The sequence below is a fragment of the Mauremys mutica genome, chromosome 24 (assembly GCF_020497125.1).
Source record: "Mauremys mutica isolate MM-2020 ecotype Southern chromosome 24, ASM2049712v1, whole genome shotgun sequence".
NCBI lineage: Eukaryota > Metazoa > Chordata > Testudines > Geoemydidae > Mauremys > Mauremys mutica.
The window spans coordinates 5,648,839-5,664,913 of record NC_059095.1 but is presented as its reverse complement, the minus strand read 5'-3'; the positions used below and the strand labels follow the sequence as shown (position 1 = coordinate 5,664,913).

Here is a 16,075-nt window from a genome sequence, read left to right as displayed (position 1 = left end):
GGGGAGGCACCAGTGCTCTATTCCTGGCCCTGCCACTGATTTTATTTGGGTGACCTCGGGCAAGTCATCTAATCTCCCTGTTTCTCCGTCTGTGAAATAGTGAACGGGTCCATCCCTACCTCGCCGTGAGGTTTGTACGTGGGGCTGATAAGAGGTGGTAAATATGATATTATTATAATGGGGCTAAATCCTGAGCTCTTGACTCAGATCTTACTCAAGCGAAGCCCCTGTGGCAATCACTGGGCATGTTGCCTGAGAGAGAACTGCAGGATTCATACTCCTGCTAGCAGTGAGTTTGTGCTGAAGCCCTACAGACACCTCGTGCCATTTTGGCTTCTCCAGTCCTGGAGTGGCTCCTGCTCCGGGGCCGGGTGTCGGGGGAGAGCTGTGCACAGCGGTGGGGGCTTTGGCAGGGGATAGGGAGGGTGCGGGGAGCTGAAGGATTATGTAGCTCAACTTCTTTAGGCGTATCCAGCCGGCTGGGTGTTGCCTGGAAATACAACGGACTTGCGCTCCCTGTTCCCTGCACCGCCTCCCCCACACGAGCGTCTGACACACACACACACAGCTGAACGTTCCCTCTGTGCGGGAGCTGCTGACAGGGGCAGTTTTCCCATCCTCTCCCCCAAGCAGGGGCGAGCGAAGCCCCTTTCACTGTCTGTGCATCCGGGGCAGAGCCACAGCTCCATAGCTGTGCTGCAGAGCAGGGCACCAGGGGCTCGGTTTGGTCTGTCAAAGTCCTGAGGGTTTTTTTCCAGAGCCCTCCTCCTCCTGTGTCACTTTAAAGCCTCCCTCCCCACCCGTACGGCAGCCTTGACCTTTTGACTCTGGTGCGCTGGAAGCTGGGGCGGGTGGGAAATATTCCATCTAAACTGTTTTTGGCTGGAAATCAGGGAATTCAATTAAATGGGATTTTGCGCAAAAAGTTTCTGCAGGAAATTTCAGTTGAGCATCGAACCTCGATTGCGAAATGCTGCCCCAGTGCCTCAGAGGAGTTGCAGTTTGAGAGCCCAGGACACCCATTCAGCTATGTGGACCAGGCCTCTCAATCCAACTTCCCCTCCCCTGAGGCCTTGTGGAGGTATGACTGCCACGATGCACCTCCCTTCCTCCCCCCACCAAAATGAACCAGGGTTTGGAATAGCAGCCAGTGATGGGTTGGGATCACGGAGGGGCATCAGCAGGGCTGAATGTAGAGAACCTGGGGTGTGGGGGAATAGGCAGCGGCAATGGGTCAGGACTGAGCTGCAGTGGAGACGGTTGTATAACATCTGGCCTTGCTAACACTGGCCATCTCCAGCCCATGCTGTTCATAGAATCTCAGGGTTGGAAGGGACCTCAGGAGGTATCTAGTCCAACCCCCTGCTCAAAGCAGGACCAATCCCCAGGCAGATTTTTGCCCTAGATCCCTAAATGGCCCCCTCAAGGATTGAACTCACAACCCTGGGTTTAGGAGGCCACTGCGCAAACCACTGCACTGAGCTACCCCCTCCATTTCTTAAGTGCTCAATTCCCTCCCAGGTGAAAGGCCAAGCAGTTTGGTTTTCCCCCTGTAATTTTCTCCTCATGCAGAGGGGATTTCAGAACACACTTGCTTTGTCCCGGGGGGGGAGGCCGATAGCCATGCGCCCCGCACCCTAGAGCACCCATCAGCAGCAATTAGGAGACGACATTATTTAAAGTGAAAATCCAATAGAGAGTGGGAGGGAGGAAGAGGGAGAATTGACTCCATCAGGAACCTGTAATGCTGCCCCCGGGGAGATATGCCTGAACACAGACGGCTTCGCTCTCCCAGCTCTCTCCCTAATGGCACTTGTGCTTTTCACATTGCTAGAGGCTGCGGAAAGCTTCCCAGCTAGACCCACAAACGCAGGGCTGAGGGGCGAGGACCGAGGAGCACTTGGTGCCATGGACAAAGCTCCATGAGGATCTACAGCAGAGGGATGATCCTAACATTGGCTGGGCCTTTGTCCTCTCTATCTCGGAGCTCCTATCAGTCTGTCTCCCCCATCCGTCATTTTGCTCTCTCAGTCTCAGGGGCAAAGTGGGTTATACAGTCTCAGCTGATCTGTGTTCCTGAAACTGATCAGCGCCAAACGCCTGCCCCCCTCACCACCTAGGCGCTGCCTTTCCCTTCCCCGTCACAGATGGCAAAGGGGATGCCCCCACGGAGCCCAGTCACAGCTGCTTCTTGCATGGCTGCACCACCCTCCACAGACAAACTGGACTCTGCATTTCACAGCGAGAGGGTGACCAGATGTCCTGATTTTATAGGGACAGTTCCGATATTCAGGGCTTTTTCTTATATAGGTGCTATTACCCCCCATCCCCTGTCCTGATTTTTCTTTCACATGTGCTATCCGGTCGCCCTACCCAGCGAGCACAAATCCACCCTGCAGTTTCAATGGGATGTCACCGAGAGCAGCATTTAACCCGTCTGTGCATTGTTACATCCAGGCTCGCTGGCCTCGTTAGACGTAGTGGGAAGTCTCGCCTATTTCAAAAAGTGCAACAATTTCCCCTTTGAAATCAAGAGGCGATTAAGCGGGGACATGAGCGCGGTCTTCAAATACTTGCAAGGCTGCCATAAAAAAGATGGAGAAAAGTGTCTCTTTCTTGCCATCGAGGGCAGGACAAGAGGCCATGGGGTCAAACGACAGCTGGGCAGATTTAGATTAAATCTCAGGAAAAAGTTCCCGGCTGTAAGAACAGTAGGACGATGGAACAGACGCCTGAGGAGGCTGTGAAAGCTCCTTCACTGGAGGTTTTCAAAAGGAGGCTGGAGCCATCTGTCTTGGATGGTTGAGACACAACAAACCCTGCATTTTGGCAGGGGGTCAGACTAAATGACCCTTTAAGAGGTCTCGGGGCTGGGGCGGTCGCTTTCAGTTGCCAATCAGAGTACACCGAAGCATGTGTGCGATCTGATTGGCTAATGGCCTGGATAGCATTGAGTTCTGCGGAGGAAGGTATGGATTCCCTCACATGGCTGGTTTCAGACAGCTGGGATCTGGGATTTGTCTCCTCTATGTAACAGTGCACGTGTGGTATCAGACATGTATTGTTATTTAGCAGGTGGCATTGGCTGGATAGTCGGGAAGGAGTCGGATTGCTGTCCAGTGGATATTGAACACGGCAGCAACCAGATCTGGAGTGCTGGCTTTGCAGTCGTATATCTTAGATGAGTTAGAAGGAAACGCGAGAAACTTTTACCCTCTCCCAGTAACCTCCTTCCTGTTCATTCAGCTGCCAAAGAGCAGAAAGAAAAAGCCAGCAGCAGAGAAGCCTTGCTAGGAGAGGTATCCCAGCAGCCAGAATGCAGTAAATTACTCCCTCTCTGTCATGCTGGCCATTAATTACAGAGAATCAGTGCAGATATAGGTCAGATCCAAAGAGGCCATTGTCCCTGTTTAATGGCACAATGGATTTTTCAGAGAGTGGAGAGGGGAAGTGAGCTTTACAAACAGGAGACAGAAATAAAAATCTGCTGAAGGGGACACTGTGAAAATAAAAATTGTGCGTGGCCAGGCCGGATGGTGATCTAAGCTACACCGGGTACAACTCTGGAGGCAGTTCACTGACATCCCGGTTCTATACCAACAGAAGTGAGGTCAGAACGAGGCCTCTTTATTTCAAAATTCCCTGCCTGAATTGCTAAAACTAAAACTAGTTAGGAAACGGGGACAGGTTTTTAAGAGAAAGCGTGGAGCTTTTGGGGGCAAAAAGCTCAGAAACATTTGTAATATTTCATCCGACTAATAACATAACAAATATTTCAGCTGACTAATAACACCGAAAACCCACGGCGCGCGATTTTAGTCTGATCCAAAGCCTGTGGATGTCCATGAGTGTCTTTTCATTCACGCTGGTTGTTTTGAGATCGAAACCTTGCACCCTGTTGGTTTCAGTGAGGCTGCTCGGTTGTAACAAGGATTACATTTGCCCTAGGTCCACTTTGCCAACTCTTGCAATTTAATTTTAATTTAATTTTTTCATTTAATTTTATTGCAAGTCTCATGATGTTTGGAGCTTTTTCTTAAATTGCCAGCTCCCGGAGTCATGTGAATATAGAAAAATCTTGGCTTTTATTTTTAATTTTTTTCTGTCCTTCACAGTTGCAGAGAAAAGTTCGAAAGCATGACCTGTGTGTGACCTAAAGGCTCCAAAACCAGAAAGCAAATACCCAAGCTATATTATTTATTTAAATCTCATGATTTTAAGCCAATATTATGGTTTTTATGGGGCCGGACTCCTGATTCTTGAATGCTTGGGCATAGTAATACAGCAGTTTTAAACATCTGATTTCATTTTCACTACTGATACTGTTTGTTTGTGGAGGATTTTTTTGTTTTTGTCTTTTGCATTTCACTCAGGTAGTGAAACTAGTCTTGTTAGTTTCACTTCCTAGTTTTTGCCACACGATGCTTTTGTGATCAGGAGCCAGTTGCTGCAGGGTGGGATGTTCCAAGCCTCCCCAAGGAACTGTTTGCAAAACTGATGCTTGTTTTAAACATTTTCATGTTAGGCTCAGTGCTTTGCAAAGGTAGGGAAGTCCCCGGAGCTGCTCGGTTTCTTCACATTTATACCAGGTATATTTTCATCTGTGAGTAAGGCGAGGGAAAGCCCTGGACAGGGACTCAGGAGATCTGGGTTAATTCTCAACTCTGCCACCAACTCCGTGTATGACCCTGGCCAAGTCCCTTAGGGGGTGTCTACACTGTAATGTCAGCCCAGGGTTAGTAGAACTCGAAGGAGCAGATCCTGGGTTTGTTAACCTAGGGCTTAGCGTTTACACTCATTTGTAAGCACAGGTTAGGAATTATTAAACCCTGGAGCTCCAGCCTCTACACTGCCTTATGCCGGCCCAAATCCAACCACCCGTATCCCAGACTTCCTAGTGCTCTCCCAAAATGTGGCCATTCTAGCACTTCGTTCATGGCGCAGTGTTGGAAAACATTATTGTCCACTAAACCTGATTGTCCACAGCACTGAGAATGTCGACCCATGGGATTGTTGGATACTTTTGGCAGATTTCTAGAGTACAAGTCAGTGGGATTGTCTACACTGCAAGGGAAGAGGCCTTGATCCCTGGGTATCAGCATGACTGAGGCACTCGGACCCTCCACCCCATGAGTTCCTGGGTTAGCACGATTTGTGTATGGATAGAAGGGGGGTTGGCATGAGCCTGAGTTTGAACCCTGGGCTTACATTGGGTGCGTCTACACTGGAATGAAATACCCAGGGCCAGCCCATGTCAGATGACTCAAGCTCACACGGCTTGAGCTGCAGGGCTGTAAAGTTATGTTCGGATGCGGGCTGGAGTCTGAGCGCTGGGACCCTGCGAGAGGGGAGGGACGTATGTATCCAGCGTTCTGGATGGGCTTGTCCAGCCCCCGCTGCCCCATCTTCACCGCTAGTCACACGGGCAGGGCGACCCGCCCTGCAGCCGCACCTCCCATGGCTGCGTAGACAGATCCTACCAGTCTAGCCCTTGTGGCTGCAGCTCGAAAACGTGACCCCGGCAAGGTTCAAAAGCGAATAAGGCAAACAGAAGGATCCTGGGGCGTTTTAAAAAACCTCCTAGTTTCTAAGCCAGTCTCCTGAGTTTCGGGGACTTCACTCAGGAGTTCTGCACATTTGGGGTTGGCCGTGTTGGTTTCTTCCTCTGTAAAATGGGGCGAATAAAACTCCCTTTCTCCCACCCTTTGCCTGTTTAGACTAAGCTCACAGTGCAGGGATTTTTCTCTTAGGAGGTGTGGGCCCATCGCCGCAGAGTTAACGCGAGCTATAGCCTCGCTCAGGTGAGAGCATCCACTCTGCAAAACAACACCCCAGCTACACAGAGTGGGTGTGTTAGCTGCGGATGCGTTCTGCTTACTCCCGCTGGCGCCCGTATCCCCTGGTGGGCCCCGCCCTCGAGTTAAGGGGCTTTGCGTGTGGACGGGATCGAACTGGGGCACCACTCGCGTTAATTCTGCCGGGTTTAACTTCGAGTTCAAACAGGACGTTCTCTGGCCAGGGCTGCGCAGAGGTTCGGGCTGGCTGACCGCAGAGGTCCCTTCGAGCCTTATGATCTATGAGTGGGTACTGCCTTGTTTGTACAGCCCCTGGCACAGTGGGGTCCTGGACTGGCTCTGGCCTCCATGTGCTGTTTTATACAGATAACAAGAACGGTTCCCTGTGATCTATTGAGTTATCCTGGCAGAAGTGGCGTCCCAGAGAAGGGAGGGAGTTATAAAATCCTCAGCTCAATCGATGGGCCAGTGGCCAGGTCATTAGCCTAGAACTTGTGAGACCTGGATTCAGCTTCCTCTGTGGCTCAGGGCAAGACACTTTGCCTCTCGGTGCCGCATTCTGCCCAGGGGGGATTACAACACTGCCCTGCCTTGCAGGGGTGCTGTGAGGCTGAAAGATGGTCAAATGCTTGGAGATCTACTGAAAAGCGCCCTATAAGAGCTAGGTATTTATTTCAACTGCAGGAATGTCTAGGAGCTGCCGTCATGGACCCGGGGTGCTAGGTGCTGTACAAATACAGTCCCTGCCCCAATGATCTTACACTCTTTATACTTCCAGTGAACAGTCCGAAGCTACATTTTCTTCCACCCTTTGCAGCTCTCACGCTGTCACCAGAATTTATCAGATTCTGTAGCTGGCTGCCACATTTCAGCCTTTTAAATCAGATGAATAATCTTCCCGCAATCAGTGTTTTTCTGTCGTCGGGCTGGCTCTGTAACCGGCTGCCTGACTTTCCTGAGTGATTCAACCATCTGTACAGATGGGAGGGGAAAAATGGGGTTTGCAGATAAGTTGTTTGTCTCAATTTTGCCTTTTTATCACCAAACACTTGGGAATCCTCTGGCCGCAGGTTAGGGTGACCAGATGTCCCGATTTTATAGGGACAGTCCTGATTTTTGGGTCTTTTTCTTATATAGGCCCCTATTACCCCCCACCCCCTGTCCCGATTTTTCACATTTGCTGTCTGGTCGCCCTACCGCAGGTGCTTAGGGGGAGACAGAGTGCGAGCACCGGTTAACGCTCTCCAGTGTAATTCCACTGCTTTGCTTTCTGTTGAAAAATGACACTCTCAGTAATGCTAGCACTTGGTCATTCCCTAAACACCTATTGGCAGAGGATGGCCAAGTGCTTTGCAGCTAAGGGATTAGCTCACAGCTCCCCTGGGCAGTAGGTATCACTATTGACTGGTAGGTAAACCGAGGCACAGGACAGTGAAGTGACTTATCCAAGGTCACGTAAGGAGCCAGGAATCCAGGCTGTATATCCTGACTCCCAGTTTCCTTCTGGACTCACGTGACCACGCTCTCCCTCCCAGAGTGAAGATTAGAACCCAGGGGTCCTGACTCGTATTCGACTCTGACCACTAGATCTCACTCCACTCCCCTGGCTGGGGCTAGAACCCAGGAGTCTGACCCTCAGTCCTATGTAGCCGCCAGCAAACAGTCACCTCGCAGAGAAAAATTGCAGCGGGGGATTGCCCTTGTTCTGACACGTCACCCTCTGCCCATCCTGCCCCTTCCCCTTTCTCCCACCAGCTCCATGACTTTCCTCCCCCTGCAAGCTCTCGATCCCACTGAGCTCCAGCAGCCAGACTTCACTGAGCAGCCCCGAGCAGGGTGGCCCTTTTCCAAACCCAGGATGGTATTTTTGTCCTTTTTTTTTTTATAAGCAGCAGGAGATGCTGTTGTCCTGGTGGCAGCGCTGTGTGACCGGTAAGTATGGTGAGGTGCAAAGCCTTGAAATAAGTGGCCCGTGGGATGCAGTGAGCGAGGGCCCTGATGCTGCAAAGGCATCCGCGCGGACAGATCCAGCCGCAGGGGGTCAGCGGACAGACGGGTCTGCCTGCCTGGGATCCCTTTGGCAGATCATAGCTTAAGTGACACCAGTTCATCAATTTGCACAATCCACTCCCGAATGTATGCAGCTCTGCGCCCACACGCTCCACCCCGGGGCATGAGACGAGAGATTCCAAAGTCTCTAGCCTCATCTTCCGAAAGGACCAAGGCCCTGAGCCGCTCTGAAAATCCCGGCCATCAAAGGTGCTTCGGTCGGGCCTCCAGAAATGGAAACACCCCAAATCATGAGCCACTTAAAAAAAAAAATCTTGTGCTGCCAGCCCAATGGACTAGACACTAGAGCATCCACTCTCAGAGCCCTGGGTATTGGCAGAGAGCGTGTGGCATGTGGACAGGAAATCTGCAGCTGCTTTTGCCTTCTTCCATCCACAGCCAACGTCCTGCCTGGGAAAGCGTCGTGCGTTGTTGGCTCATTAGTTCAAGGCTTTGCACGGGTAGCTCTGATTTGTCGGTGGCCGTTGTCCTCCCCTAGCTGTCATAAATATTCGGTGGAGGGAGTGAAAAGCTCCCGGACCTGGTGAAATCCGGAAAAGAAACAAGTGCAATCAACAGCCGTGCTGCTGTCTCTTGCCGCTCAGGAGTGCTGAGGCCAGCAACTGCTGCTGAAGTCAATGGAAATTAGGGGGGCTTTGGCTCCTCTGAAAGTCAGGCCCTCGGAGCCTCGCCACTGGATACATAGATTGCTGTTGTAACCCACTGGCCGGTGCGTGTCACGGTCCCTCCCTGTGCCGATCCACAGAGGATATGGGTCTGCCACGGCTCTTAGCCCGAGACCTGAACTTTTTAGCTCAAGCAGCAGAATTCATGCAATTAGCTCTGGAGACCCCCAGGTCAGACCCTGATGTTGGCCAGGATGGCCACCGCTACCCCCTAAAACAAACATGGGGGTAAAGCTGTTCTCACGTAGGGGCCCTGATCCAGCCAGGCCTTCAGCACGTGCTTAGATCCCATCAGCTTCAAGGGCCTGGGTGAACGTGGAGGGCCAGCGAAAAGGGGTAGGCACCACAGAAGCCCTCAAAATAGAACATAAACGGCGCCTAGGCCTTGTGCTTCCTCCCTTATCGATTCACTTCCTGAGGGCAACGTGGCAGGAATAGATCTTGGGCAAGAATCTGAATGAGGGTGGGGGCTTGGCGGGCCAGAGCTAGGAGGCTGCTCCGGGCCGTGATGGGGAAGAGGTCACGGGGGTAGTTGTAGGAGAAATTGGGCATCGTGGCTGGAGTGGCGCGAGCAGGGGGCGATGCCCCCTGACAAGGGATTTAAGGAGTTGGATGGGGGGGTCTCTCCCTTGGGGAGTTTGCTTTGCAAAATGGCAACATGGAAAGCCATATCCTCAGCTGGTGTCAATCGGCATTGGTCCATTGACTTCAGTGGAGCTTTGCTGGTTATACCAGTTGAGTATCTGGCCCATGAAACATCTATCTGATGGTTTCCGTACACTCCCATCTGTCTGTCTGTCGGTCTCTGTACACTTCCGTCTGTCTGTCTCCGTACACTCCCACCTGTCTGTCTGTCAGTCGGTCTCCGTACACTCCCGTCTGTCTGATGGTCTCCGTACACTCACGTCTGTCTGTCTGTCAGTCGGTCTCCGTACACTCACGTCTGTCTGTCTGTCAGTCAGTCTCCGTACACTCCCGTCTGTCTGTCTGTCAGTCAGTCTCCGTACACTCCCACCTGTCTGTCTGTCTGGTGGTCTCCGTACACTCCCACCTGTCTGTCTGTCAGTCGGTCTCCGTACACGCCCACCTGTCTGTCTGTCTGTCTGGTGGTCTCCGTACACTCCCACCTGTCTGTCTAGCTCCTTCAGCCATGGGTGGGTTCCAGCAGTTAAAAGCAGGAGATGAGGTCTTTTCCACCCCTCTCTCTCCCACACCCACAGCCCCATTTGAATTTTAGGGCATTCGAAATAATAATCTGCCCATCCGAGGAGCTCTCCAGCTCTAGATCCCACCTGCGGCCTTTAGACAGTCGCTCGCCGTCCTGTTTCGCGGGGGTTTGTGTCGTACCAATTGGCCCTGTTCCGTGCGCTGCGGGGGTAGCAAGGGGTGCTTAGTGCGATGGTGGGAACAGGTCCTTGCGTGAAGCCAAGGAAATGAGCAGCAACAAAACCCGGGTGGGTTGGTTTGAATCCGGCGTGAGGCCGCGGGTGGAGGCAGGTTTGGGGTTGGCCGAGCTCTGGCTGCATCGTACGATCACCAGATGGGCAAGATCGGTGCCCTCTGCTTCGTATCCTGAGCCCGATTCTCCTTGTGCTTACAGCAGCACACGTCCTTTGGCTTCCATGAGTTACAGCTGGTTTGCCACGGAGTAAGGGCCGCATTGAAAGCCAGCAAAAGGGCTCCCCTTGGCTTCAATGAGCTTTGGCTCAGGCCATGTATGAGATCAGAATTGGGCCTCGGTGTGGGGGGCGGGGGGTGCAGTGGCAGAGCATTGTGGGCACTCGGGGGAAGAACAAGGCCGCCCTAGGTCAAGATCGAAGCGCATGTTGGGACCTCTGAGAAGGCAGTGGGGTCTAGTGAGTAGAGCAGAGGGGGCTGGGAGCCTGAACTCCTGGCTTCTATCTCCAGTGCTGGGGCGGGAGTGGGGTCTAATGGGTGGAGCAGAGGGGGCTGGGAGTCAGGAGCTTTAACTGTGAACTCTGAACCCTCCCAACGATTTGCACCAGCTGAGGAGCTGGCCTCTGCCTTTCTTTTGGTTCTGTCCCTCCATCTCCATCTCCTTTGCTCCCAGGACAAGCTGGCGGGGTGGGGCCTTTGGGGTGGGGGGGGTGATCTTTGCCTGGATAACGTAACCAGGCATTTCGCTCTCAGGTTCCCCGGGAGGGGTGGGGGGGTCTCTCTGGTACTTGGCTCCTTTGAGACTGGTCGGGCTGGCCCTGCGGGCTGGGGCGGGGGGGAGCCCATGCTACCCCCTGCCATCGCACGCTGCTCAGCAGCCGAACTCTGTCTTCCAGGTTAGAGAGGGAGCTGGAGATTCTGGAGAACGGGGACTCGGCGCCTTCCGCCAAGAAGCTGGGGAAGGAGGTGCCAGCAAAGGAGGAGAAAGCAGCAAACGCACAGAAGGTCAGGACTGGAGAGGGGGAAGCTTAGCCCTGGCTGGCCTCAAAACCTTCCCTTAGAGAGGTCACTTCCATTAACCCCCTAGTACCACGGCGCCCACAATAGCAACGGGATCTCCATGCTGGGGCCCGCCCACTGCACAGGTTGGCATGGAGGGGCTGGGGCGGTTAAAGGGATAAAGCATCTCTGGCTGTTCCCTTGAGACAGCTGTGAAAGGGCAGCAGGGACAGAACCAGCTGCCTCGGTTTACCCTCAGCCACCCTCGCCCCAGGCAGGGGTGCTGCGGCTGATGCACCGAATGGCCTTGAATCCAGGCGTTTGGGGAACCAGGCCTGGAATCGGTTCATCTGTCGTCGCGCCGTGCGGGCGTGTAACGGCGGATGCCCGAGCTGCAGTCAGAAACATCTGCACGTACACGAGGCCCCGGTTCCCCGGCTGCCTTGCGCCGTCGTGTGCCGCCTGGGGGTAAAACGCCGCCAGATCGGAGTGGCAGCGTTGGGTCTCCACTTGGCGCGGGTGTGAGGGGCGGTTCTGCTCAGGAGTATTTTGCACGTGCACCGGTGCAAGCCGTGACACGCAAGCAGGCAGGGAATAGGGAATGCAGTGCTGCGTGGCTTTATTAACAGGGGAGATCGAAACAGGCGACAACCAGCGCCTGCTCACCTGAAAATAACGCCCGTCTTCCCCAGGGCAGAGCTTTGCCGCCAGCCCACATCCGCCCCCTCCCGAGAAAATCTGCACACCTCAGCCACCGCGCTGGGGCCAGCCCCACAGCTCTGCCCGGTGCCCCCCCGATCCCCCGCCATCGCAGAGCTCAGCCACGCCCCCTGCTGGATCAGAGTGGACACTCAGAGCCCCCCGCACGCCCAGCCCGGTTGATGGGGATGTCAGGCCTCGTGGGGAATTAGCAGGCGATGATTGGCTGGTGTGTGTCACTGGGTGGAAATCATGGTGCTGATGAAGACAGAGAATGCTGGAAAGAAGCTGGAATCCACCTGACTGGGGTCTGCAAATCCATTTGCATTCCTTCGCCGCCTGGCTAGGGAGCTCGGCCCCGGGTGACGGAATCAGTCTATAGGGGACTCGCTGCTGTTAGCCCTAATGGGTCTATGACACAGCAGCTGAACGGCCCTGATCCTATCCGTGCACATGCACGCTGGCCAGTTCCGCACCGTATTCCCCTTTCGAAGTGCACCAGTTCGGGGCTCTCCGTTATCTCTGGTCGCACTGACCCCATGTACTGTGATTTGAGCTAATGAGTCTCGAGCCACATGGTTAGAGTGAGACGTCCCCGCCAGGTCTGAATGCCTCTAGCTGGCAGGCAGGCCTGCAGCAGCAACTAGCGGAGCGGGGGGGCCGTTTGCTGTTCTGGTGGTTGGATTCGCTGATGCACGCTCGGCTGTGTGGAGGACTCGGGTGCCACAGGAGGGCTGGGAGTTAGCAGTGCTACTCGTAACATCTCTCTGTTCTGTTTTGCAGACTCCGCTGGGCACAGCTAAAGGTGGGTTCTCTCCTGTCTCATCCATGTGATCCAATTTTCCTTCTGTCCTGGGCACAACCCACGCTCCCCTCACCTAAGAGCGAGCTCCCCTGCGCTGCTGCTCTGAGCGGTGGCCTCCTGTGCGGGAGAAGCAGAATGTGATGCCCTGGCCTTGCAGCCCTTGGTCCCGCCGCGTGGCTGGGCAGCGCTCGGACAGGCTTGGCCGCTGGATGCCAATCGGTGCTGAGCTCCCACTCGCCTCGCTCTGCAGGGAGTGGATCCCCAGGAGCGGGAATGGCTCCTTCCGTCACTAGATTCCCCTTTGCTTGCATGTCACCCAGCCCTGGAAACGCCCCCAGCCCTACGGCTCAGGGTGGGTTGCTGAAGTCAGTCACCCACCTCACCCAACCCTTCCTTTCCTCCAGCGTCCCCTTTCCTACCCGCCTTCCCCTCTCTCCACCAAATCCAGGGGCAACAGCTATGAGCCTTCTCTGACGGCACCTGCTTTCTGCGGGGTGAACTAGGAGCAGACCTAAGCCACGAAGGCCCATTTGCAGGGGGCAGCAGCCTCCTAGGCGGTGGGAAGTGCCTCCCCCCAGCTCCCCAGGGCGCGGGGTGGAAGAGGCGAGCGGGATGATCGTTGCCGTTGCGAGCCCGGGGCCTGCCACTCCAGCTGTTGTTATGAGCCCCCGTGGAACGGCCCTGGCGCGTCCCCTGTTGTGGTGGTCGTCGTGGAGCGGGGCCCGGGGCGTGGCTGGGAGCAGGGCATGGTGGGGAAAGGGCGTGTGCCCTGCTCTGGCAGGTCACCTGGATAGAGGAGTCATTGCTTTTCCTCCTCCTTCCCAAAGCGGAGCAGAAGATCTGCAACAGCCCCATGAAGTCGGTGGAGGGCACTGACATGATGAAGGCAGGTACGTACGTCGCCTCTTGTCCCGGGGAGGATGCTCGAGTCCTGCTGCCCCACGGTACTTAGCGCTGGATGGGGGCAGGATGCCGTGGGGCTACACCAGGGTCGCGTTGTCTCGGAAGAGAAAATCGCAGCAAAGCCGCAGTGCTCTGAGCAGGGCTGCAGGTGTCTCTCAGCGTGAGTTGGGGACAGGGGTGCGCGGCACGGGGGTCAGGGATAGGCTTAGGGTTAGGAATGTGCAGGGTCGAGTCGGGGTGTTCAGCCAGGTGGGTTGAGGTTATTGGTGTCCATCACGCGGGCTTAGAATTGCAGACAGCCATTAATTTGATGGTCCATCGATACAAGTCATATGCTCTGCACGTGGAACCGTTCCCCGGGCCCCTGATGCCCAGGAGTGGTGCCAGGGTTTCTGGCGCCCTAGGCAGAATTCGGGGGGCGGCATTTTGTGCACGACTCACGGGGCGCGCGGGAGCTTCCGGTTCCACTCCCGTCGCGCCGCCGAAGAAGGACCCTCCGCCGAAATGCCGCAGGCGACAGCGGCAGCCATTGAGCTGCTCAATTGCCTGCCGCTGTTTTCCGCGGCACGTCGGCAGAAGGTCCTTCTTCGGCGGCGCGACGGGAGTGGAACCGGAAGCTCCCGTGTGCCCCGTGGGGAGCGCACAAAATACCGCCCCCCGAATCCTGGTGCCCTAGACGACTGCCTAGGGTCGCCTAATGGAAGTGCCGGCCCTGCTGATGCCAGCCAGATCCTATTGGGGCAGGCTGAAATCCGCCTTGTACCAGGCCGTCAGCACTTGGTACCCAGCGTCTGGCGCATCCGAAGGGCGGTGCCCCGGGAAACGCGAGTCGCGCGCGTCTCGCGTGAGACACGGGGTCGCCCGATGCAGTGCTGCCAGTCCAGCCTCTTGTATCCAATCCTGCAGGGAGCGGTCTGTGGGGACACGTACACCCCCCCTGCTAGGTGGTCGTGGGCCCCGGCCCATGCCGCGCTGGCTCCCTTTGGAGTCAACAGAGGCTGAGGGGACTCCGCCCCAGGGGGGTCATTCCAGAAAAATTCAGGGGGGGCCAGGGCGCAAAACTGCGTTGGCATATAGACCATTATCTGTGATTGTCATTCGGGGAGGGGGAGGGGAAGACCGAATGGAGCCTATGAAAAGTTGGAGGAGGGGCAAACTAAGGTCTCGCAAACTGCCCCCCCCCTCCGCCGCCGCCCAATAGCACATGATGCCCCTGCTCAGCACCTTGCAGGACTGTGGCCCTAATAGCGCATTTCAATCGCTAAGGACTGTGCTGCTCAAAACCCATTGTAGCAAGGCTTCACCGGGCTGGCCTCTGCCTCAGTTTCCCCTCCCTCCAGACCCACCGTCCTTTATGAGGGCTTCGCCTTGCTGGGACCCCTTATCCAGCAAGCTCCTGCTTCCTGCAGGGATCTCTTTGAGGCCTCCTGCCTGGGAGCTCTGGAGAGCTGTCACCTGCCCTTGTCCCAGCCGGCTCCCTCTGCAGGCCCTCTGCCCAGCAGCTCATCCGGCCCTCCAGTTCCTTTGGGCCTCTCCCTGGACTCCCCCTCACTATACTCAGGCTGCCACTTAGCTCTTCCAGCAGTTCTACGTCCCCTGCGCCCATCACCTGATCCCCTGCCCCCATTCCTGTCCCCTGGGACGGTGGGTTACACCTGGCAGAGGCCAGGCTGCGCCCCAGCCTTTTAAAGGGCCAGCTCACCCCATACCACTCTCACAAAGCGGACCCCACACTCTTCCAAGCTGTATTGTCATGTAGCAAAGGTGAGCTCCGCAGGTGGGTCCGACTGAACCGAACGGAACAGTGTGAGTAGATTCTATGGCCCAGATCCTCGAAGGTGCGGAGGTGCCGAACGTCCATTGAAATCAATGGGAGTTTGGTGTCACAAGACCTCTGAGGATCTGAGCCGATACTCTTGTTCTGTTCTCTAGCGGAGGTGGGTCTGTGATGTCCCCTCGAGAAGACGGTTGTCTCAGGAAATGAAGACACAGAAAATTCAAAGTGTTGGAGCTGTTTCCATTTTGCAGGGCTTGAAAGGGATCCATTTGGCACCAACATCTTTGGTGCTTTTTCACCAAAATTCAAAACGGTTACCAGAATATTTTGTTTCCCAAAAATATTTGGCCTTGGTGGCTTTTCTTTTTTTAACTGAAAACCAGGTTTTGGGTAAATGGAAAAATGTCAATAATGATCAGGCTTAAAAATATCAATTAAAAACACCCCCGGAGAATTTTGTGCGAGACAGAGAGTTTTGACCGTGTCGGGAAAAAAAATTTTGCAAAAATTTCAGTTTTAAAAAATGACAATTTTTCAATGAAAAAAAATCGAGGGGCAAAGAATGTCAACCCCCCTATGAGAGAGGAAAGGGGCTTTCCCAGCCCTCCTGTTGCAGTGCAGGCGTGTATTAAAGTCGCAACAAATGATGGTTGGGGGCAGTTCTCTGGCCTGGTCAGACACGGTCACAGTGCTCCCTTCTGGCCTTGCAATCTAGGAACAATTTTTGAGGGCGATTACTCAGTTCAGTCACCAAACCGAAAAATCGGTTATTTGCCCAGTCCTAGATCTGGCTGTGAATCCAGGCTTTGAGCCCAACTCTGATAACTAGTAGAAGTCCCACCCACAGCTCCTTCTATGCAGGATTGGCTCAAGCTTTCGGTCGCACATCTCTACCATGTGGCAGTTACCCCCCGGAGCGCAGGGAAGATGGAACTCGGAACTTGAGCGAGTTTGTATCTCCGAG

At 54.7% G+C, this 16,075-nt stretch overlaps 1 protein-coding gene across 4 annotated transcripts in view; it reads left to right on the top strand.

Moving 5' to 3' along the window:
* Positions 1–16,075, top strand: part of PALM (paralemmin) — a 65,830-nt gene that overhangs the window by 37,856 nt on the left and 11,899 nt on the right. For all 4 annotated transcript variants that reach the window (XM_044998298.1, XM_044998297.1, XM_044998300.1 and 1 more), the window contains 3 exons: positions 10,825–10,933; positions 12,410–12,431; positions 13,259–13,321. In XM_044998298.1, coding sequence (XP_044854233.1) covers positions 10,825–10,933; positions 12,410–12,431; positions 13,259–13,321 — 194 coding nt within the window. The remainder of the gene's footprint in view (positions 1–10,824; positions 10,934–12,409; positions 12,432–13,258; positions 13,322–16,075) is intronic.